The sequence below is a fragment of the Lampetra planeri genome, chromosome 34 (genome assembly GCF_965212315.1).
Source record: "Lampetra planeri chromosome 34, kcLamPlan1.2.h2, whole genome shotgun sequence".
In the NCBI taxonomy this organism is placed as follows: Eukaryota; Metazoa; Chordata; class Hyperoartia; order Petromyzontiformes; family Petromyzontidae; genus Lampetra; species Lampetra planeri.
In genome coordinates, this window is record NC_136140.1 from 8,472,077 (window position 1) to 8,497,172 (window position 25,096).

The 25,096-nt window shown below is 46.9% G+C and overlaps 1 protein-coding gene across 2 annotated transcripts in view; it reads right to left on the minus strand.

Moving 5' to 3' along the window:
• LOC144730097 (neuronal cell adhesion molecule-like) overlaps positions 1 to 18,802 on the minus strand; it is a 62,225-nt gene extending 43,423 nt beyond the window's left edge. Inside the window, exons 1-6 of one of the 2 annotated variants that reach the window (XM_078610655.1) lie at positions 18,419 to 18,802; positions 11,983 to 12,088; positions 9,867 to 10,063; positions 5,038 to 5,160; positions 4,563 to 4,733; positions 835 to 909 (exon numbers count right to left, since the gene is read on the minus strand). In XM_078610655.1, the coding sequence (XP_078466781.1) occupies positions 835 to 909; positions 4,563 to 4,733; positions 5,038 to 5,160; positions 9,867 to 10,063; positions 11,983 to 12,088; positions 18,419 to 18,512 (766 nt within the window). In that variant the 5' untranslated portion in view covers positions 18,513 to 18,802. The remainder of the gene's footprint in view (positions 1 to 834; positions 910 to 4,562; positions 4,734 to 5,037; positions 5,161 to 9,866; positions 10,064 to 11,982; positions 12,089 to 18,418) is intronic. The other variant, XM_078610656.1, reaches the window with a different exon arrangement.
• Positions 18,803 to 25,096: the final 6,294 nt, after the last annotated feature.

Genomic DNA, 25,096 nt, shown 5'->3' on the forward strand with positions numbered 1-25,096 from the left:
TGGCGGAGTCAACACCTGACCGGGATTTGAACTCGGCGAACTTCCGATTGCGGTCCTCTGCGTCATCTCTTAGCTGGATGAACTTACACATCCATCGTGATTAATTGCCTTCTGTGCATTAACAAAACACACTCGGCTGTGATTTACGCACATCTGCAATTTGCACACTCCGACCGGGGCGAGTGAGATACATGAAGCAGTAAGAAGAACCAGCCGCAGAGCAAAATAGAAAAAAGAAAATCCCATCAGCAGCATTACTGGGCTGGGTTATACGTGCCCTAAATGTTTAACATGAGCAGGTGATGCCATGGTATAGCCCAGAGGGAAATGACCAAAAAGCAAGCATGTGCTGTATTATGATTATTTCTCCCTCCGTTGCATTCTCTTTACCGCGTGTGTTAGACCTCGCACTCACTTGCAATTCGAAGTGATCGACCGCCGGTTCGTGTTCCGCCAATTAGACATTTCACCGTCGCGGTTGTTCTTGTGCGAAGCGGGTTCACGACAACATTCCAATTTAATTCGCGCACGCGGCCACATTGCAGACGTCGGGATGCGCGCGCACCCACGCGCGCATCCACGCTTGTTTTGCTTTGCCGGGCCCGGAAACTGTTAATCAGAAACGGCACGCATCCAGATGACCCGGCCCAATCGTAACCTTTCTTACGGCGGTCAAGGGCGGATTAGTGTGCGTTCATTCATCGCACTGCGGTGAGAGCGCACTTCAGCTCGCCCGTGAGTTCGAGGCCTAAGGTCACAAGGAGTCTCGCAGGAAGGCAGCGCTAAGAGGGTCAGCTGTTAGTCTCCAAGCGATCGCCGGCTCGAGCCACTCACCAACAGCTAATTGGGTTTCGTTCACACTCGATGACTGTGCGTCATCAAGTGTTTCCACTGCAACAAATGAAATAGCTGCGTAAAGTTTCAAAAACGATAAAAGAAAAAGGAAAACACAAAAAACGCACACATGTGAAGGAGAAAATGTAAAAAATAATTCATAAAGTAAGATTTTGTAAAGGTACTGCTTTACTTTAGCTGCAGAGGTTGAGGAAGTCAGAATGTTGAATATCACAATGCAGGAATTGTTTATAGGACAACTCCATCTTATGGAGACCTGACCGGCTTATGCAATTCGTTACTATTTTTGTACCCTGCTAGAGTGCAGTAAGAAGCAAATCGCGTAATATCCAACACTGTTTTCATGTACAGTGTCACTATAAAATGATCCTTCTACAAACCTGGCCAACCTTTGGCTGATGAACAGAACTTAAAAGTTTCAATAAAAAAAAATGCCCATTACTCATATGAAACATTCCAATGATTGCTCGGCCAAGACTATGCAACATTACTCAATAGTCATTTCCTTCGCTCACACAATGGCCATCCGAGGTCTCAATAATCAGCAAGACAGTGAAGACGCTGTCCTGAACTTGCAGCAGAAAAGTTATCAGAAGGACAAATACAAATTATCCGTGGGAATTAGGAGTTGCGGTGGTGAAGGCAAACGTGCTATCACCCCTAGCGAGCCGAGTTCGATTCCCGGCTGCGGCTAACAGCACCGGCCCTCCTCCTGCCACCCTTCGCCAACCAGCACTGACCAACCTGTTGGTCAGTTATTGGCGACACGGCATGGGGGAGACACCTTCATCCATCGGCAGCACGCGTGCTCTTTAAGGACCTTAATTTCGTGCAATATTCGACCAGTGCCGGGAATTGCTTTGGGAGAGTGAAGTTCTTGGTGTGCTACGTCATAGGACAATGCCTGAACGAATTTGCACTTGAAATTCTAATGAACACTCACGTTCATCTGAACAAACACACAAGATCGCCCGTGTAGCCTGAACAGGTTGTTGAGGCAAGTGCTGTTAAGGAGCATGCTCCTACGAAGGTTGGCACAGCACACAAACGGGTGGGTGGCCAACAAGCGATCCCGGCTACGTGTGTCTCCCTGATGTTAATACTCCACACCAGGTACTAATTTAAGGTTAAGCCGAGCTAGGGGAGGCCCAGGACTGGTTCAAATATTCACCACTGATATTGGCCGTGAGCAGGAATCGAACTCGGGTCGCAGGGTTCATAGCGCAGTGCACTAACCACGACACTACCGCTCCCAGCATACATACATACACACACATACAGGATGCATCTAGCGCCGTCATGCACGTGTGCAAAAGAACGGCAACGTGGGGAAGGAAATTGAAACGACGAGCCCTTCAGTTGCCGTCGATTCAAAGATTCTGCCACGCATTCCGAAAGAGACTCGCGACCACAAATCGAGGCTCTGCGTTCTCATTCCGCCGGAAGTATTTCTTCGCTTTGCTTCGTCAAATAGCACAAAACAGTTTGATGAATAAAGGACAGCTCGGGGACATGTATAATGCTGCCAGTCATGGATTCAAAGAGTGAGTGACAGTTTGTGTTCTGGAGGTCTCTTCTCCATAGCAGCGGAATATTTTTTTTTCCCTTTGCAGCTCTGCCAGAAAACGCCGTCTTTGTTGTTTGATTGCCTTAGACGTATGTCTCCGCAGGAGGGTGGGAATAGTATTCTCTCCACCGCCTGCAACTACTGGCAATGCGAGCATACAATTATTACCAAATCATGACCTTTAACTGAAACGTCGGGACCAATAATAACAGGTTTTGGTGAACAGCGATGGATGTGACTGGCAAAGCAGCCGAGGCAAACAGCCTGCTTCACACACAAGTGCAAATCAAGAAGGTGGTTTTTATACACTTGCACGTACGTGCACGGATACACACGCAAAAAGACAAAGGCATGTGCGTGCAGACATACACAAACACACTATCACACACAAAGATCTCCCCTGCACTCCATAACAGACCGTGTTAATGAGCATTTCTGAAGTCCAACAGGGTGCATGAGTCGGTGGTGTGGGTGGTGTGGGAAACACCATTCCTGACCATTTTTGTCTCCCCATTCGTGAAGTCCGAGATGACTTAAGGGAGGCCTAGGACCGGTTCATACATCACTCGCCGATGATATTAGCCGTGGTCGGAAATCGAACTCAGGTTGCTGAGTTTGTGTAGCCCTGTAACTAACCGCTGCACCACCGCTCACCACAAAATTCAAATATCCCCCATAGAGCCTACACAGGCTGTCAGGGCAATACATGTGCACAAACTCCTACAAATGGCGGTACGGAATACGGGCGTTGGTGATGGCTAGTAACACACCCAGCCGTTTTTTGTCTCAATGTTGGTGATGTCTGCACCAAGCACTCACTTAAGGCTGAGTTGGCTGACACACAAACGCGCGCAAACATATACACAAACGCACACACACACACAGAGGCTGCCTCATGTACCACCGCGTTGAAGGACTTTCATGGGTCATTTGCCACACCACGCGCACGGGTACACACCACAAGTGCCCTCTGCTCTTTGAAGCACAGTTTCTCAGCCACGATGTAGAGGCAATTGCGAACATGCCATGGGCTCAGCTGCCAGTCAATGGGTTCATATTTCAAGGAAAATAAACCGGGAGCCTGGAGACGGACGAGGCACAACGCACTCCAAAACATTTGCCTGTAATTTATTTGGCTTTTGCCGCAGCTTCCAGCCAGCCAGCGAAACTTGTTCACGTTCAAAGGCCGCCGGATTGGTCGGCGATTTACTGGCGAGAGCCGCACAATATTCTTCAGACGACTGCTGAGATTAAGCCAACAATGGTCAGTGCGGGAAGACTTTCCCTGCGACGTTTGGGCACAGAGTTTCATTTCGACTCGGGCGTTATACTAACAGCCGAAGTTCTGTTGAATGCGGTAATGCGTTTTTTTTTACCTGTTCATGCCTTATCCAAACACACGCGCACACACGTGCACCGTGCATGTTGTAGAACACAGCATTGATCAGCACCATGTTGAGAGGCCTAATCACAGCTTGGTTCAGAATATCAAAGATCCGCAGTGAATTCATCTCTCTCTGGAGGCCAATTTCCTAAACCAGCATGATAGAAAGAGGGCATCGTAATGTGATATATATAAATATATATATATAAATATAACAGAACTTTTAAATCCATATACATTTCAGAATCCTCTTTCGTTTGAAAAGAAGATCCAACGTCCACTATCCTCAAGTGTAACGTTAGTTGGTTACCATCTTAACACTATTAAAAATACCGTAATAACATATGGCAGTGTTATTCTTGCGTAAAAATATTTAAAATATATAATTAAATATGACAGTCATCAACCTATTGGCCTCCTGTTTAAATATTTAACAGCTGACAGTTGCTGATGGGTCTCATCAGCAGAGTACGGCCCATTACTCAAACATTACTGCAAGTTGTCCGGAATGTATATATGTTTGTTGAATTTCTTTCACACCATACATAGCCAACCGTGCTAATCGGAGGTGCGGAAGTCCAATAAGCCTGCTCGCTGAACCGATTTTTTTTTTTATAATTTTGATGTGGAGATGTGGAGTGAATTTCGCCTGTTTATTTGTTTACCCTATCCATAATCCACACGGGATGGCACGTGATAATATTTCACGTAACCTGGCGGTCACCGAGTGTGCACGGCAGCCCAAGTGAATCTTACGTGAGCGGACTTTCAGCTTGATGGGCTCCTTCGAGATGATGGTACGGGAGGCCACAAACTGCGCGTAGCAAATGTAGTCGTCTCGGCTGTCCACCGGCTTGACGTTGGAGAAGTAGAGGTCACCGCTGAGGCCCTGCGACACTCGCTTGTCCTGCCCAATGTGGTCCAGCGCTGCGAAGGCAAAAAAACAAATGCCCTAACTCGCATACGGCAGGGCAAGGAAAGGTACGTCAAGGGCTCGAGTGAGCGTGGAGGTGATGCTAATCTCCGGTTTACAGCCTCGAGCCAGAGGTGAAAATTCCACATTCATGTGTCAGGGGGCAGAGCAGCTTTACCCATAGGACAACCATTGTCGACTTTCCTTGATAGCAAGGATATACCCCTGTTGAGTTTTTGTGACACAGAATATAAACATATTATACATATGTAGATATTTGTGTAACGGCTGGCATTGTGTTCTGTCGTCGTTCCGTACTGCTCGTCATCCACAAGATTTTGGGGGGAGGAACGCCCTGGGGAGGCTTGCAGGGCAGAACCACCGAGTTGCCCTCGTCCACCTCGATGGGATCCAGCACTTCCTTGGGCCACTTGGGGGTACCTGGGCCACGCACGCAACATGGGCACGCGGTCACCGCTGGCTGTCGAACGTTGGCACGCTCTATGCACACGCTGCGCTCACACTATGCACACACTACGCACACCACGTTCACACTATGCACACGCTACGCACACCACGTTCACAATACGCACACGCTATGCACACGCTACGCACACCACGTTCACAATACGCACACGCTATACACACGCTACGCACACGCTATGCACATGCGCTCGAACGCACAGCGCTGACGGTCCTCGCGGGCTCTTAACGAGGCCTTTGATGATGGTCGCGACCACCAGTTGCTACAGCACAAAGGATATCACGAAGACGCCACGTTGCACGCATGAGGACAGGATAATCTGTCGCAGATCAACAGTAGGGGGGCGACGTTGCTATGGTGGCGGGTTTTTTTTTCCCGATTGAATACACTTTGAGGTTGTTATTTTTTTCAAAATGTGGGCCATAACGCCAGCGCACGTGGCCTATTCTTCTTAAAATATTATCACGGAATTTTGTAAACGTCCGCTATGACGCAGGCGGCAAATGCTCGAATGATATACCCGCAGTGTTAACCAGGACAACCGCCGGGCTCCAACAGCAAACCTCTGCGACCAAGCAGCAAAGGCACAACCGCTCGGCCGTGTCACCACCCAGCAATAGGGCCCACTTTACAATGTTTTACCCCCTTTGTCGCCCAGCGGCCTGGGCACCCCTGGACCATGGAACCCGGTGCAGTTGCACCGACTACGCACTTGATAGCTCCGCCACTGGGAGTAACAATACATCATGGCACTGTGCGATTTACACGAGGGAGACAACACGACGGATAGGCAGGTGCCTGCGAAGGCACTGGAGATGTTTAGGTACACAAGTAGGAAGGTAGAACAGGTACTCCGCAGGGAACGTGGGTTGGGTAAGTTTGTAGACACACTGGGAAGGTGGGTGTATTTAAACATCTGTTTGACAGGATGTTTGCCGGAGAGGGTTTTTTTTTGCAGCTTTGGCAATCACTGATTACTAAAAGAGAAGTAATAACAAACAGATGTATTTTCTCGCCGGGAGGAAGGACAGAACTGGTATTTGGCTGGTTTCCTTGTTTATTACATGGGGTCCAATTTGCGGCTTGGCGAAATAGCTGAATCACACTGACTTGGCAATTTGCCCTTTTGTTGTTAATGGAGACATCAGCATGGTTTTGGCAAAAAAAATTCGTACGAATTTGTTCAATACCAACACGTGGATCAGACCAGCCAGCCAACACCTGAACTCTTTCCCTCCATCAGAAAAGCTAAAAGTAGAGGCCTGCAACATCTTGCTCACGCCACTGCTGTGGTAGAGCCTCCACAAGAGACCTCTAAAGGGCTCCTTCCTCGCCACCTATTTTGGCGTGTCATTTCCACGCAGGCCAGATGTCTCGAAGACATGGGAGTACCCACACTTTATCCCACCACACACGACCTGCCGATCAACTAACTGTGGGTGGTGTATTCATTTACACGGCCGAGTGGACAGAGGTGGGGAGAATTAAAGAGAGCGTCCCATCGTTTCAACTTCCACTCCGGGAGATTGAACCGGAGACAAGTGGATGGCAAATCCAGTGAGCTGACCATCATTATACCATGGCAGCATCCTCTTCCTCCATCTCATTTTCAATATAAAAATGTTTTAAAAAAAAATAGAGAGCCCTGCACATGCAGCTTACGGTAGCCACACATCCGTGCAAACATCGGTTATATTTTTCAAGGAAAAAACAAAAGGACGTTGGTGAAATTCTGAAGGGAAGCACTCCCGTTGCAGGGAATGAGGGAGGCCCTGGCTGATGGAACTGCAGGGTCAACTGGGGAAGGTACACATCTACAAACGTTTACCATGGATAGCTCGTCTGTTACCTTCCATCTTAGGAGGCATGTCACTGTGGACATCTTTCCAAACGATGAGAAAAAAAAGACATGATTAACACATTCAAAAACACGGACACGAAAGCAAGAGAATCGTGACGGAAAAAAATAATCGGATTTTTAAAAAAATCAAATTATGATTGCATTTCACATTCGTGCCATGCTCATAGTGCGAGGCTATCACATAAGTGCTGCGTTTCACAGACACAAGTCTACAATCGCAGCTGGTAAGGTCTTACATGACAGTCTAGTTTAAAACATATTGTGTGGAAAAAGAAGACACACGCAGACATCCCATCTTACTTTCGGGCACTCATTTGAAATATTATTGCGCAGATTACATCCCCGACATGCTGAAATCCCCATTTATGAAAACAGATGCCTGCTGTCACTTTGCTCCGATGATAAATGTCTGCAATCCCGTGCCTATGGCTGTGGCGGTTTCCTGGTTAAGCCGCGGCTCACGGAGACTGACAGGACGATCGGTAGAGACGGAATTGAGAGCCCAATGGCTTCGCCAATATTGGTATAGAGTGCGGCGGTATTCAGCCCTGGATGGAACAGGTTGCTCGCATGGTCATCGCGTGCGGACAGGCGTTTCTAATAACTCCTGTGTTTGTACGGCGTGGAATAAAAGATGAGGATAGAGAGACCAAAAAAAAGCCCTTAGCCGTTTTATTCTTTAATTAACAATTGGTAAGTCGAAAGTGACGTTCGGATGTGACTATTTAAATGTTAAAGGTTGATTTTTTTCAGTGTAATCATATACTCCTGCTGCAGCAGGAGCAGCAGCAATGTAATTTAATACACTGAAATTAACCTAAGATGTTTCAAGGCCTCATTAATATCAGAAGTGCAAAAGCTCCATGAAAGGAAGATATGTAATTAAATGCCATTTGCTGCACTGCAATCAACGCGTGCATTCATTTGTACGCATGAAGCAATTCAAGAAAGAGAACCCATCAGGAACAAATACCTTCTGCTCAATTCTTTACTTTGCACGTGATAATTTCCCTGCATGATATATGTTCAATTTAACCCCCCGTTACCTTCTTGGACAAATATCAAAAGTGATGCCTGTACAAGAGCACACCAATTAGCCATTACAACGGGACACGTGCAAACCTCATGAAGTGAATTTGTTGAGGACGTCACGTATTACCATCAAAGTCGTAAGTGCAAACACAGCGGGAGAACGTACAACTACAGTTGAGTCAGGAATCGAACACAGACCCCTTTTTTGCTGTGAGGCACAAGCGTCACGACTGCGCGAACCTGCCTTCGGTGTGCGAGGCTTAATTCATTGGTAGTGTGGCAGGTTTTCAAACAATTCTAAGTAGAATATTTCAGCAGTTAATCCATTTTTACCCTCTATATTGAGAGAAAGTGCTTGACAATGTTGCACGTATGTCTGTTTCTGAAGTCAAATGGCTAATTGTACAAATATAAATGCGTCAGCCCGTAGAGTAAATCCCATATTAGAAATATTTTTTTCTTCTTCCACTAGACACAATTGTATTTGTTATCTGAACTGGTCCTGGGCCTCCCCTAGGTTGACTCAACCTTACATGCGTCTCTGGTGTGGTCTGCAAACATCGTCACTGGGGAGATGGACAAAGGCGGGCTGGGCATGGCCCTCGCCACCACATTCCCGCCTGTGCTGTGCTTGCTGACGACACTTGCCGTCAGGGTTGCCAACCGTCCAGGTTTTTACAGGATCCTCCTCTTGTTCAGAGAGCTACCCTGGGAAATCTGTAATTCTTCCCGGAACATGAATAGTCACAGTTGTTGTGTCTGTTGTGCACTCATAGACCTCCAAGGGCAATGCATTTCCAAGTTCTAATAACCTTGCTCAATGAAAAACAACTATTATTTATTATAATTGTTTTTTTACCCTTTTATCTGGCAACAAAACTGACACCTTTTTTACAAGGGGTCATGTTTGCATTGACCACAATACCTGCGGTCGGAATGCAAACAAAAAACACAACTCTGATAATGTGCACTGTCCTTGAAATTGATTGGTCCACACCCGAGACAGCTTTTATTAGAGCCTAGTCTCACATGGTGTTGGACCAGATGACGCCAAAAGGCGCCTTTTGGCGTCATCTGGTCCAACACCATGTGAGACTAGGCTCTAAGGAAAGCTGTCTCGGGTGTGGACCAATCAATTTCAAGGACAGTGCATACATTATCAGAGTTGTGTTTTTTGCTTGCATTCCGACCGCAGGTTTTGTGGTCAATGCAAACATGACTCCTTGTAAAAAAGGTGTCAGTTTTGTTGCCAGATAAAAGAGTAGAAAACCAATAATCATATTTTGCTACTGGCAAAGGAGGTTCCAATGGTGGAACAATTTTTTTATTACATTTTAAGAGTTTTGATACGTATATTGGTTATATGTGTTGGTTTTGAACGCCCATGATTAAAGTTTAATAGCGTTGTTTGTTGCTGGCCACTCGTTGCTTTGTGCCTTTAGCCGTGCACTCACAAACTGCGGTGAAACAAGAACAAGAATAGCTTGAGGCTCTCCCCTCTTCCGGTCCAGCATTGTGAGATATTGTCCTCCCCGCCCACGATGTGTCGCAGAGGGGTCTTCTTCCTAAGCCTCACGTGCCCCCCAAGAGTTGGACATCTGCGAAATAGAGCTTCATGGCTCGTCGGATTCCTCCAGTGTAAATAAATAGTCTGAATCTAAGTTTGTTCGATGCCAACACGGCATGGGGGAGGAGGAGGGGGAGTGCGGGTGGCAGGGGGTTGGGGGGTTGGGGTGATCATTGTGCCTGCCACGCGCTGGTGGCTCTTACTTGCGATGCGCAGTTTGATTTTGTCGGAGACAGCGGTGCCCAGCTTGTTGGAGACCAGGCACTGGTAGTCGCCCTCGTGCCGCTTGGCGTGGCCGGTGCTGTTCTTGACGAAGGTGAACGAGCCCGAGCTCTCGGCCGCCACCACGCCCACCTCGCCTCTCGGGTCGAACGACTTGCCATTCTTCGTCCAACGATAACTGCAAAGGGGCATGGGACAGCGCCGTCCATTCCACTGACCCGGGTCGCTTTTGCAAGCATGGGACTCGCCTGGTCTCTTGAGTTCTAAACTTGGCTCTGTTCGTTTCGTGCGCACAATGGCAACACGTTCAGGAGCTAAATGCCAATGTTGAGGTCTGCTAGCAACGACGAGAGGGCTACAGGAGAGAGCTCGTGTAGTTTTAATACTCCCTCCTTTGAATGAGCACAAACTACCAGTATTCTACTCTATGGCTCACTTGGTTAAACAAAATAACCTTAGGCTTGTAGTTTAAAAGAACGGTCAAAATTATTTTCTGCTCAAATGAGCATTGGAGGTGGACGGCACTCAACTCCCATTTACAGCCCTCAGCAGGTGGTGGGAAAGCCACGTGGTTATGGCAAGGGTCCATCTAACCATTGGACAACCACCGTGGACTTCCCAAACATCGGTATTCATTTTATGGACCCCAGAGGGATGATGGGCTGAGTCAACCCCCCGCGCAGGATGCAAACTCGCAACCTTCTGATTGCGAGCTGCTTGCTCTACCGCTGAGCCACCGAGCCGGGTAAAAAACAACAACTGCTCACTGCTCTACCCACGGAATAGTCGAGCGTGCTCTGTGAAGCTGGATTCCCATAGTTTGTCTCTAACTCGCATCTCGCTCACTCTGCATGGACTTTGCGTGCCGGATTATCACTGCCATATGGCGCCTGCATTCTCTGCACGCACTGTGACCAAATCGCCCGGAACGCGCGCCAGATCTCTCCAGATTTCAGAAGCTAAGCAGGTGTTTAGCCTGGACTGTGCTTGGATGGGCGACCACTGTGCACAACAGGTTGTTATAGGCTGTGAGGCTACGCTGACAGCAGAGGGCAGTGCAGAAAAATCCACTGTTGCACTGCTACTTCAATTATTCTCCAGCCTTCACCAACCCACACTGACCGGTGAGGTGAAGTATGGTCAAATAACCCACCCAGCTGCCATCGCCCCCTCCCATCCCCCACGCTTCACTGCGTAGAGAGGCCCTCATCCAGCATTGCAATTACAAAAGGTTGTGCACAGCACTTTATTTCTCATGGAATATTTCCAAGACTCCCCCCAAATCCCCAAACCCAAACCTCCCGCCGGCAGCAGATGGGAGGGTGGGGAAATTACATTGTTATAATATAAATACAGACATGTGTTTTACCCAGGAAAGCCTCAATGAGACTCAAACATCTTTTTCAGGAGAATCTTGCGAGGTTTCACAATACAAGTGATATTCCAATGTGTTATTGTGTTTCTTTTTTTCTTCCACAAATGAATTCGTTTGCCGTGCAATTGTTCGCACGTAGCCCACCCATTTCAAATAACATCACGGGATCTGCGACGTCGATCGTGTAAAGCAGGTTTGCGTGCATATCGTCGATGGTATTTATTACATATTTTTACCAGGTAAGGTCAACTAAGCTATGTAGCTCTTTTTTTAAAAGTGACCTGGCCACAAATTATAGCTCAACGAAGTGGCTTATCACGTGGAAATTTACACCAGCCAAATACTCGAAACGCATGTTAATTATAAATGTGGAAGGAAAACCCAGAGGACCAGGAGAAAAATCCACACAACCACGGGGAGAGAGACATACAAACTCCAAATATACAGCAGGCATCAGCGTCGGGATCGAACCCACGACCTCATGTATACCAGGCGAGGTAGTTAACATCTCGTTACTGCAGCGCCTTAATACACCCGCCAGTGTTAACCAGGACGGTGGTGAGGCTCGAACCGCTAACCTCAGCTTCCGAACAGGTCCGGCTGAAACTGACCCCTGGTTGTCCCTGTGCACCCTGGATGCAGTCAACGGAGTGGGGCCCACCGCAGAAGCCCTGGGGGTTTAATGTGACGCCGTGCGGCGGCACGGCTGGTTAACCACGTACCTCGGGGCAGGGGTCCCTTTGGCCTCACATTTCACTAAAATGTCCTCTAACGGGTCGACGTAGTGGTCAGTGGGGGACTGCTTCGTGATCGCAGGCGGCTGCTCCACTGCGGAACAAAAACGGCACACATTAAAGCAACACTTCGGCGCTGTCAGTCGGCGGCTTCTGACTTGCAATGCAGTTAATCACCCGATTTCTGCCCCCACACCGTACCCCACAACCCCATCCCGAGGATTTGATTTGAGAATCAATGTTTTTTTTGTTTCCCGTCTCGTTTTGATTGACCGTCTCGTTTGTATTGCATCTCTATGTAGAGCCGTATTCGCTCCATGAGGCTAAATATTCCATGAGCATGAAGAGGTGAAAGGGAATAGGCGCGGCCCTGCGATCGCCTGCTCACGTCATTGCTGGCTTGAAGGGCTGCCACGAGACAGAGCTCTAGAAGAGCGCCTCTGGATGGGTATTTGGCCTACTCTGCTGGTCAGAGGTGAGAGTGCCCACACTTTACCCCACCATACGTGACTTGTCAATCGACTAACTGTGCTTTGACGTATAATTCGGATGAATGGTAAATCGTAGTTTTCCACGCACACAATTCGATGCACATATTGTAAGCATCAGAATCAATTGTAACTGATGAACCGATGCATAAACATATTGTGTGTGCTTTTCTTTTGTTATTTTACAATTGAACAACCAGAAAATATAAATGGTTAAGGCACTACAAAAGCTGTGATTACTGCAAAAGCTATGATTACAGAAGGATTACGGTTAAAATCGAATTGTACTGCATTTTTTAAATACAATTACAGATATTCAAAGCGACATTACCAGTGTGTGTATGTTTTGTCATTATCGTCAGTCATTCGAATTGTTATGAGGATGTATTATTTCTTAAAATCATAATCAGTGTGGCAGATGCTTCAAATGAAAAGAGACAAGAAAAAAAATTCCCTGGAAAAAAACATGAAATTCATTAACAATATAAGCAAGAAGAGCCCCTTACTAAAATAATAGATCTGGCATCAGTACTAATATTCAAAGTGGTTATAAAAGAGTGAAGGTGCAGTTCTGAAATTGCTTGCTCATGCCACGCTGGTGGAAGGGCCTCCCACGAGAGGGAACTCTACAGAGACCACCTAAACGGGTATTTGGCCTACTTTTCCACGCTGGTCAGACGTGTCGGTTAGAGCTGGGAGTACCCACGCTCTACCTTACTGCGCGCTATCTGCCAATCGACTTGCTCGTGCCACTGCCAGTCGAAGGGGCTTCCACTCTAGAGGGAGACGGCCTAGAAAGCCTCACCTCCCAATGGGCCTCCTCTTCTACACTGGCCAAACGTCTCGGAAGGGGTGGGAGTAGCCACACTTTACCCTGCCGCACGTGACCACCGAACGACTAACTGGAATCCATTTATTCATGATCAACGTTTTTGAGTTTAGATCGCGTTATTTATAAATGTGTCGTAACCCTCCACCACCCGACACGGCCAATCAGTAAAAAAGTGTCACAAATTGTAAATGTTGTGGTTTCACGCTTCAACACACCGGTGGGCTAAAGCAGTGAACTATTTGTCTTTTGTCAACGTGACACTTTTTTACTGATTGGCCGTGTCGGGTGGTGGAGGGTTACGAAACATTTATAAATAACGCGATCTAAACCCAAAAACGTTGATTATGAATAATATTGGTCGCGAAAGCCTACGTGTTCAACTGGAATCCATTTACACTGGGTGGACCGAGGCATTCCGAGTGTGGGGCATTTAAGAATCCGTGCCGTTGTTCCAACTGCGGCGCCAGAAGATCAAAGTTATGACCGCTGGGTTGCAAGTCCAGTGGGGTAAAACATTACACATCACGGCGGCTTTCCAAATTGGTGGCACGATTTGAAAACGTCACTGATCTCTACAACGTTCCAGTCGCAGTGGCCTCTTGCGCAGGAATTGGTGATGTCATTGCAGAAAGTTGAAATGTGCGTTTGGCGCATCGAATGTGCCAAGAGATGTGGGCAGGTGGCAAATTTGTGGTGTTTTTCTCACTCAATTAGCGATGCCTGTTGTGTGCGATCGGCAGTGACGGAACCCATAAACGTTTTAATTGCACGCGTTTCTGATCGCAGTTATAGTTTAGAGAATCACGTTCCTCTTGATGTAATGCCACAACTGCCTTGGAGATCACTGGTCCGTTGAGTGCAAGTTCTGTCAACAAGTCTGTGCAGAGACTACACAAGTGGAGCCCAGCTGAGCATTGTAGCAAGAGTGAACAACTACATGCAGAGCAGAACCAACATTCGTTAACATATTTTAAAAAAGATCTACGGAAGCAAGTCGCTTGTTGGTGGTTAATTGTAAGCAGCAAACGAAGATTGCCTGGAGGATCAAATTAGTGAAACAGATGTGTTCCACGATACATCACGAATAAACCCATAACGTAATTGATAGTGCATGGAAAGTTTGGGAAAGGTTATACATTAAATAGAGTGTAAGTTGTCTGTAACCACAAATATGGGGGAGAAGGAGACATATAAACAGAGATGAGAAACTGAAGATCATAGGAATTTGCAGGCAAATAAATAAACAACATTGCGGATGCATGCACCGTTTGTGTGTATCTTGGGCTCTCTGGCACGATGCTCAAGCATTATTTGTAATAAAAAAAAATACTTTAAAGTTACTTTCAAGTGCTCCCACCCACCGGTTATCCCTGTGGGTGTATTAATCGAAAACACGAGGCCGTTTTTTAAAGTGTAGACCATGTGTCCCGGTGTCACGGTCCAAATTCACCAAGTTTAACACGTAGGCTTTCGCGACCAATATCATCCATAAGAGTTGTTTTATGGGGTTAGATCGCGTTATTTACACGATCTAACCCCAACGCGTTCTAACCCCAAAAAAAACAATGTTATGGACAAATTTACCAAATTTGAAAATGACCCGCAAATTAAGTAATTTGACCGAACCGCATTGAAAGATCACCCCCTACTGGCAGCCTATGCCCATCAGGGAAACATACGGCCTTCGTGATAGCACATCGCTATAAGAATTACGCTAAAAATAATCTTTTTAACGTGATTACTTTAGCGAGGTCAATGCATTGACATTTTGAAATGTATGGCCGCGATGTCACAGTTTATGTCACAGTGGAGGTGGCTGGGTGGCTGAGATCCGAATTCTGAGATGGCCACTGTTAAGATTCTGGGTTTGAATCGAGTGAGTGAGTTCATGCCCTCAGCCTGGTCACCAATGAATGCACGCGAAAAAAATATATTGATCACGTAGCATTTTCTTCTTGCATTCACTTCATTCGGCTACATTTCATGTCTGAGAATTCAAAATATCAGTATGACTCGTCGTAGGAGCAGAATGGGGTGGGAAAGTGATGCCCTCCCTTGTGCGGATCAGAGGTCACTTGCACAGATCTCAGAGGGTGCTCTGTGATACCTGCTTTTGTGTTGCCATTACAGACGCTGATATCACTGCCTTATTGAGGGATCCAAATTTATGTTTTGTCTTGTTATACGACACCGATAGCACAATCGGGATTAGATCAGGAAATAATACATTTTTAAAAAGCACAATAAAGTATTTTTTTAACGGTTTTACTTAACTTGACTCCTGTTTGTCGTGGTCAAATCTTGTAATCAAAAGTTAGTCTACTTCCGGTTGTACAATCACTTCCACATTTTGCACACGTACTCAGATCCGGTGACAAGGCATGCCTGTATCAAAATTAATGGCATCCATTAATCAATTAATTCGTTACTTTAAAGCAATTCACATTTTGTATGGACGCCTTATTATTTATATATATATTTGTGTAGGTAAAAAACGCAGCGGTCCCTAAACTCTCGAATCGCCTGTTCCGTGTGAACAAGTTACGGAAGTGATCAAGTAATTCAAGTAAGCGTTGATGTGGGGGGAGCAGGCGCCGCATCATCGACGTACTTCACGACCGTGAGTTAAACGAAGTTGTTAATAAAACCGTTGTTTAAAAAAAAAACTATTTTTAAGGAGTTTATTTGTTCTCATTAGCAAAGCACCCCAACGGGTGTTTGACATCCAAACACACTCACCATAGCTACGTATCTACAAGAACAAAACATATTTGTTGGGAGTGTGCATTTCCCTTTTAAAAAAATCTTCATGAGAGGAAGCGTTGAATTAAATTACGCGTAACAGAGCACCCACTGATATCTACATTTGTGCACTTCATGTACATGAAGTCGCTAACCGGTCCACACGATAACACAGCAGCTGGCTTTGGAACACGCACAGAGACACTGCAGTACAGCAGGAATTTGGATGACTATGTAACTAAATCAACAAGCAGAGAGTGTGCAAGCAACTATCGAATATTGATTGCTATTGAAAGCACATCAACGGTAATCAACTTACTATATGTGCAAGCATATAGTGATTCAATGTCCTGTGCTTGAATGCAAATGGGTCTATTCTTTTTCCCCCCGAAAGCCTTAGAGAATTGACACCAACACATTGCATGAACGATGCAGATTGGCTTTCCCTTTGCACATCCGTGCCGAATGCGCTGCGAGACATCATCACAGCATCCCGTTAACTAATCGGATTCATTAAGATGCAAAGCGCACGGGCACACTTGAAACACAAAAAACACTACGAGCACGACAAAAAAAATAGTTAATTAATTACCAGCGATTAACCAAATTGCGTACGGGGGCGGCTGGCTGATTAACTCACAGCTGAGGTTGGGAATTTTGATCAATAAGCACAGCTCACATTCAAACACCGCATGATGCCGGGCAGCACACCGAGCCTGACGCAGAGGCTCTCTGGCTCAATAATTACGAGAGGCGTGGGATTACGGCAAGCGGCCGTTCCCCGCGTCGCGTGAATATCACGGCGACGGCATCGTGCCCGTTGCCGTAATCTGCCGCGAGGTTTTTGCCGAAGCTTCCGTCTAGCTGCACGGGAGGAGGCAAAAAATCACGCCCGGCTTTGCGGTCCGCAAAATCACGCCCGAATGTGGAAGAGGCACCGAGCAAAGGCGTCGTTTAGAGTAATGGTGCGCCGTACAACACGTGACTCAGGATGGCGCGCGGGGTAAATTGAGAGAAATGCTCGGATGTCCGCGGATAATGGCCATGCAATTACACGTGTGTGAGTTACAGTAAAATAAAAAATGAGGGGGGGAAAAAACGTGCATGGAGATCACTCTTCGATGAGGCTTTTTAATGGGCAACTTGATGGCAGGGAAATGGAATTTTCTTCGCGGTGACTATGGGCGGAGTGATGTGTGAAATCTAGAATGCGCATCACTCGAATGCTTTTGTACAGATGGCAAGTGCAACGGGGTCACTTACCATTCTCCAGAAGTGTGGCTTAACATGTTAAGAAAGCGTGAGTCAAGAACAATGTACTGTTAGTATGCATGCTTGGAAAATAAGTGTTAAAATCATAAGCCATTGTTAAATATTACCATTCTGCAGTCAGAGGCTTCTGTGCACCTTTTCCAGACATAGCGAAATATACCTACATTGAAGTTACTCAGATGCACTCTGAACATATCGGTTTAAAATGTGCGGCATTACGCACACAATAAAAAAAAACACGTTTCACAGAGATGCCACCGTGGAATACAATTAAAGCGACCGCTCGCTAACACTCGCACTCTTGTTTTGCAAGTTTGCCATAAAACACAAATGGTGACATCACACATGTTTTGCTGCACAGCGAAATGAACGGTGCACAGATGCGCACTTTATTCTGCTTTGCACAGCAGTCAACGCCATTACAAAAAACAATCCATTGGCATTGTTTTTTTTATTTAATTCACAAAGCATTATAGCGCAATGCTTAGAGATGGACCGCTGCTCAAAAAGGTCCCAGCAAATACAAATTAAATAAATACAAGATAAACCCACTATCAACGTGAACTGACAATTTAAACCAAGATTTTGGTTGTTGCTGCATGCTTTGAAAGGCCACTGCCCGAAACGTCGCCTATTAAAAATTTACCTTATTAAGGGCAAGCACACATTATTTGCTTGACGGATGCATTTGAAGCAACATCATTTTGCTCTGTTTGTTACTTGTGCCTGTGCACCACAATTACCAACGCAGCATCAAGAGCGAAATCAACCGAATAATTTGCTAAAATCAGTCGGGGCTGCGCTGCTTGGCGCCACCGCAATGGGGTTAGCAGGAGGGCAACGCGATCGACCTGGCACCGAGATCAGCCACCAGCGCCAGCACGGTATAGGCATCGCCACTGGGGAGACAAAGGCGGCCGAGCGTGGTTGCTGACCCACCCACCCTCCCTGCCTCGCGTGCCACAGTGCCGACCTCCGCAGGTGCTGCTCGCCCCCAACAGTCGGCTGCAGGCTACGCACGCGTGAGAGAGAGAGGGGGGGAGGGCTTTGCATTTGTGCGCGTGCGTGCGTGCGCGTGCGTGCCACTCACGGTCTATGGGGATGTCGATGGAGCCTGACGTCACCCAGAGGGTCGCGAGGAGGGCCGCCCCCGCCAGCAACGAGCGGCGTCGCCCTGGCAACATGGCCCCTTCGGCTGGTGGTGCAGAAAACTGCGGATCGAGTGCTCGCGGGCTGAAAGGGGAATAGGTCCTCTCCTCCTCCTCCTCCGCTCTCGCTCGCTCTCTCTCTCTCTCTTCTCTCTCTCGCTCGCTCTCACCGCTGCTCCCTTTCTTCACGCGACGGCAATAATAACAACAACAACAAAGGCGCGGCCGTGGCACTCCCCGAGTCGATCTCGCCGTCGGCTCCACCGCCCCGCGCCACTGTCCACGTTCACCGTGGGTGATGTCGATGGACCACCGCTGCCGCTGCTGCCGCTGTAAGGAAGGGAGTGGTGGTGGTGGGGTGGGGTGGGGAGGTGGAAATCCGATGGAGTTAGAAAAAAAAACAAATGGAAATAAAATAAAAGGCTGCCCGCCATCAATAATGCATGATCGAAAAAAATGGAGCCAGTGTCTTCCTCCCGGAATTGCATCGATCGCGCGCCAATTGTCTCGCGGACGACGCGACGAGACGCGATGCATCGAACATCGAAGCGACGGCAAACAAGACGATATACTCTTTGCAACGAGACAATATTTTACATTTTTTAGTTTTTAGCTGTGCGCCGCCGCGGCTCTTACGAACGTGAAGCTCCGGCGCGGCGCGTCTGCAGGCGAAAGAACGGAGCGCTAAAGACGGCGTGAGCTCACCTCGTGGGGGAGAGCAGATTGCACTAAGGCTGTCGCCACCGGGTCCCCTAGGGGAACCGTGGGGGGGGTGGTGGGGGAAGGAGACGAGTGGGGGGAGGTGTGCGCGATTCTGCCGCTGCTGCTGCTGCTGCAAGGCAGCATCGCAAAATTGCAAATGCGTTTCCATTCCCATAGCACTGCATTCATGGAACGACATCATTATCAAGCAATCTCCGCAGCCGGGAGAAGCGACAGAGATAATCGACAGCTGACCCCTTAAGTCAAACAAAAAAAAATACATTTTAAAATCTACATGAATGTCCATCATTAATTGCGCAAGATAAACCCGGCGTGACTTCAATTAAGCCAGAGACCAACGATTGTTATTCTGAGTCGTATTGTGTGACTGGGTATCTAGCTATATTGTAAAATAATATGGAATGCCTCTGGGAAGACGTCCACCATAGAGATTGGGCGATGAAATCAGCTCGCGTTGCAGGTGCAAGCTGGATTATAATACCATCGCAGGAGCATGAAAGACTGCTGCTGCTGCTTGTGGACGATCTCATCCAGCAGTGAATTAACCACGGCTGCCAATGATGCCGATGATGCTATAACAACAATTAAATCTGACGCCGCAAGTTGGGATTCCTGGCCACAGCTAAAATCGGTGACGAATGCGATCTGATCCATTCCCTCAGCCCCTCCTTCACCCAAACCCGTCCTGGCGCGGTGAAATATGGTGGAACAACCCCCTTTGAGCAAAGGGCACGAAGGAGAGCTTTCATCCCACAGTGGATTGGAGAAGGACTGTGAATTATTACTGCCATGTGACGGGCACACGGAGGAGCACCTTCCATCGTTATTTTGTTTCAAGGCAAGCCAGCCTATGGCATGCTGACTCAGATGCGAGGCCCAGCCCTGCAGCTCGAAGATGCAGGGGACATCCCTTAATCACTTGCCGATGACGCACGCGAGGACGAGCGTTACCGTGCTGCCTAGGCAAGGATGCTACAATGTCAATTACCAAAGGCAGGAACGATCGGAGGAAAAACTAGGCGCGCTCAACGACCAAGCGGTGAACGGAATCACCGCCACTTTCATCAATCCACTGCTGGATGAGAGCCTCCCCACGCTGTGTGCATTCCTGGGGGTTATGTTATTAACCGTATTTCACCTTGCTGGCCCATGGGCGCTGACGAAGGTGGAAAGAATACACGTGGGGAGGGCGTGGAAGTAGAATACAACAAAGGATATGGCTGCAGAGCCCTCTCTGCTGCCCACCACGTAACCGCACAGCCTGTAATGCCTGCTATGCATGGCCGTCACTGGTCAGAGCGCTAACCAGTCTGAAACCTGCTTAGCTTCAGATATCTCACGAGATTGGCCGTGTTCCATGGAATTTGGTCGTAGGCGTTCCATTTCATCAAACGTCCGTGCCATTCGCTGCACAGCCATGGAGTCATAAAAAATGCATCCCAAGACCGTTCCTTCTCATCGTAATGGCTCCCAAACTGTCTCGAATAATAGAAATAACAAAGCAGCCAAGATAAACCCAAGAGAGATTAATTATGCACGACGCTCACCAATTTCCCAATGCGCCTGCACGACGAGGGCCGTCATCCGTTTATCGACGCAGAGACAATTCCACGGCTTAGAACGCAATCTACCGCGCCACGAAAACGGCACATTCGAGGCTACAAGCGAGCCCCGGTCTGCCGAATCCGCGCGCGCGCGCACGCCGCAGCCAGCCAGCCAAGGCGAACAAGCGCGGCATCTTGAAATGAAGCCCATGCATCTGCAGAAATTACCGTCAGACCGCCGCCCGTGGCATTGGCTCACGGGCACTCTCTCCGACAGCGAACGCACGCCCGCCCGCTGAGGCGGGAGGAGGCGCCCCCGCTCGCTACGCCGAAACTCGGCTCACTCCGCCCTCCGCAATTAGGGGCTTCTGGCATTCGGCCAGATGATGGCACCTCGTTTGATTAAATGTGCCACTTGCAAATTAGGATAACAACGAGGGTCACCCCCCTCCCGCCCCCCTACACCACCACCCCCAACCCCGCGACTGAGTTAGTTTTTTTAATTAACATTACAAAGGCAATATGTATTAAGTGATGTCGATGACCGCTGCGGAGGTTGATTTACTTTGATTTAAGCGACTGTGCACGCAATGAGCTTCGTCGTCGTCGTCGTCATTAGTGAAATGAATTTGGCAAAAAAAAGTCCGGCGATTAATTTTTGCTGCAGCAGGCTTCGTGCAAAATTTTACACTTTTACGTTTCGCAGTTACATCTGGGATCCTTGCGTGGACGTATAACATTTAAAATTAGCAAGTTGTTCACGTCTACAGAGAACTGAACTCTTGTAAAAGCGTACAGATGTGATCTTCATGTTCACCACCACCACAGCATGGTTGTGAAGACAATGCAGGGGATAATATTAATTTAGAGTCAATTCCACATATCCTAACATTGTTTAAATGAAAACGGTGCAGAATATAAACTTGTCCGATTCAGTCCAGCAGGCCGAAATGTTGCTGAGTGTTTGATGAACGTGAAAATGAGTCTTGGATTGACAAACATTTCACATATTTTACAATAGAGCCACTGCGTAATTGATTGTCTGGAAAAAATATATGACAGATATCTTTCCTACGTGCTTTCGAGTCGTACTGCGCGCTATTTAGCAACGATGTCCAACGTTTTGCTGTGTACTGGGAGCTTCTTCAAGAACTAATTCAGCATGTAGAGTGAAATGTCAATCATCATGCCGAAGAGCAGAGTACAACTCTAAAACACATCGGTAAGTTTTCCAGCAATACCGCAAAACAAATCTATGCAGCAGTATTGTCGGGCGTGTCTCTTGGTTTACTAAAAAATGGACCATTACATTGAACAAGGCAGCTTAAATTTACACAGTTTCGCATCAATAATAGTGATGTGATATCTGTATTTACTTCATGATTATCATACACATTTCGCCACGATTGCAACTGTAGATTATGCCTTAGGGGCGCGATGGTCTGATGAAATGTGTCTGTTAAACAACCGACGTTATGCATTCGGTTTTGTCAAACTTATATTTATCTTTCTAACTCAGCGATTGTGCCGGCCAAACAGAAATCTCCATCAGAGCTCATGCATAATTAAGGACCTGCTATGCGTTTGTAAGGTTAAAGATTTTTGGCGTTTCCGCATATGGTGGCCTAGATTTTAAGCCAGTTAGTGTGGCCAGCCCCGTATTAATTTTTAACGCGCCACTGGTGTTTAGCATCTGGGTAGGGGCCTGAGGTTGGTGCCTTTAATATTAATGACCCCTCTTCACTGCTGGCCGCAGCACTCATGGGCGGGTACCCACAAAGTGCCACCGCCTCCGTGAGCTGCAGCGCACCCGGACATCTTTTGTATTGAGTGGCTTTGCACCCATCATAGCAGCTGTTCCAAGGGACGCTGTCAGCTACATCCGTCAGTCGCACTCCGCTTCACCGTGGTCTGTGGCGAATATCTATCCAATTTGCTGAAAAGCAACGAAATAAAAGAAAGAAATCAGTAATCTCCAGACCACCTTATTTCTAATCAAGAAATGTTAAGATGCCCAATGAGGATGGCTACCAGATGGAGATTGCGACTGGATCTCTGAATGGTTTTTCACAACGAAAATAAAACACTCGGTGCACATTTGCTCCCTGACCTCATCTAAACCGAGCCGAGTGAGCTGCAAGCTCAGTTTTACAAATGCCGCTACTGCAGCCGAGTAAACGTGGGGGAATGGGGATCTATCCAGCAGCATATCCACAACACTACTATCAGCTTGGCAGAGTGCATGGAACAAAGAATATGAAACTTCATAACGACTGGATAAAATTTTACTTTTCTAAATGCCATGCTCTCCAGGAACAGTGGAACAAAACTATGACTAAACGCCATGTGTCATCGTGAATCTTAGCGCAAGAAAAGTCTCTTGTCAAGCAAGCCACAGTTTCATGCTCGTGTTTCTTGAAGTGAAACTGGAACAGATACTTCCACAAGCGAACTGTGGAGCTTAGTCACAAGGGTGGAAGCAAATTCACGTAAAAAATATATTAAAAAAACAAGCCCGACAAAACCTGGCCATTAACGGAGCCTCACTTTCGTTTGGGGATTCAACAGGACGAAATAGGTGTGCGGACGGGAACACGGAAGCGTACACGCGTCTGGTTGAACACATTGTATGATCGTGCCAACACCCACACGATGCATGCGTTCAAATATACAGGATGAGCCTGATCGCAATGGAACAATGAACAACGTAAAAAGGTGTTTTTGTTTGAAGGCAATTCTTTTTTTTTCACGATTCGCAAATGTTGCCCGCAAACTACGTGATACGTCTCGTATGCGTCGGTTTTTGGGGGTTTTGTGGTTGAAAATGAATAAATGAGAAACGTTTGTGGATGAATAGACATGTGGATGGATGGACGTATGCATTGACACATGGGAGTCAACACTTTGTTGACATATTTATAAGTTACCATATTTCCCCCCGAAAGCAAATATCTTTCCTTGGACTGATCTGCACGATACTATACATTTGTTGTCCAATTTTTACAATGTTGCTTTCAATTCTGCTACCATTGTTTTTATTCAAAATAAGCCAGCATTTCAATTAAACTATCTGCAGCGGACCCTTCAGAACTATCCCACCACCACGGCGATATTCATAGTCATCATATGTTCCCTGCAATGGATGGACGATGCATGGCGTGCAATCCCCACTCTCCGTCTCAACCAAAATGAACTGTTGCCCACTGTCTGATATTCACTCAATATCTATTGCTCTGTGACTCGCAGATGGCAGTGAGGCAGTGGTCAACGAGATTTTGACCAGCAAACCAATGTCGCCCGCTCTGCTCTCCAGGTCAGGACATGCCCTGTCAAATAAACGTGGCATTTTGGAAAAGGTGGAGTTTTTTCCCACTATTGGTTCTTGAGTTATAACCAGAATTGTGGACGAACAATAATACATATTTGAGCAAGTAAATAGGAGTAAAGTATTCCACCACACAGCGGCAAAACACGAAAAATCGTAAAAAAATCTGAATATAGCGACCTGAATGAGCATATGTGCATACATTTCCACAAAAATGCGAGGCGTATTTGTGGCCTCACCATTTCAACTCAACATTCATTGAAAGATATTGATAAATAACCCAAATCAGCGACAGGAGCCTGACAAAATGCCCTCGCAGGCAGCATTCTGTATTCAATGCTAAATGAAACCGATACTGAGAAATATGAGTCACACACGTTCACTTGACCCAGGGTCAAATATGCACTGCACAGCAGATTTTCATTTAAAAGCCCGATTCTTAAGCCGAGACAGATATAATATTACGAAAATGTCAACTATAAATTAGCTGTCGGTCATATCCGAAATTTGTTTAAATACTTTGAAATTTATTACAGGAGTTACAAGTGTTTAAATATCATGTCTGACACAAGACAGACCCCCAAAAAAGTAACAACTTATAGCATGAATAAAATAATTAAGGCTCTCCAATGGCAGTTGTAGACAGGCAACAGCTACATACAAAACTGTCCACAGCCATCGCTAACGCTGATTTATAACAGAAAGAGAGCGCTGTGGTGCGGTAGCTAAACGCACCACACCATGAACCCGGTGAGTTCAATTCATGGCCATGGCAAAACAGTCCTAGACCCACGCTCTTCACCAACTCACACTGACCAGCCTGGTGAGGTATGGTCAAACAACTCCTATGACCGACTTTGAGTGTGGGGGCCTTTTTTAATCGTTATCTACTTCCTGTGAAGATGGGCCACTGGTTTAAACTACGAAGCTCTGCTTTAAAATGTATCGTCAATGGAAACATGTGGCGAGTGGCCTTTGAGTTGTTTCTCAGATTAATGTTATTCTAATTATTCACGTTCATTACTCTT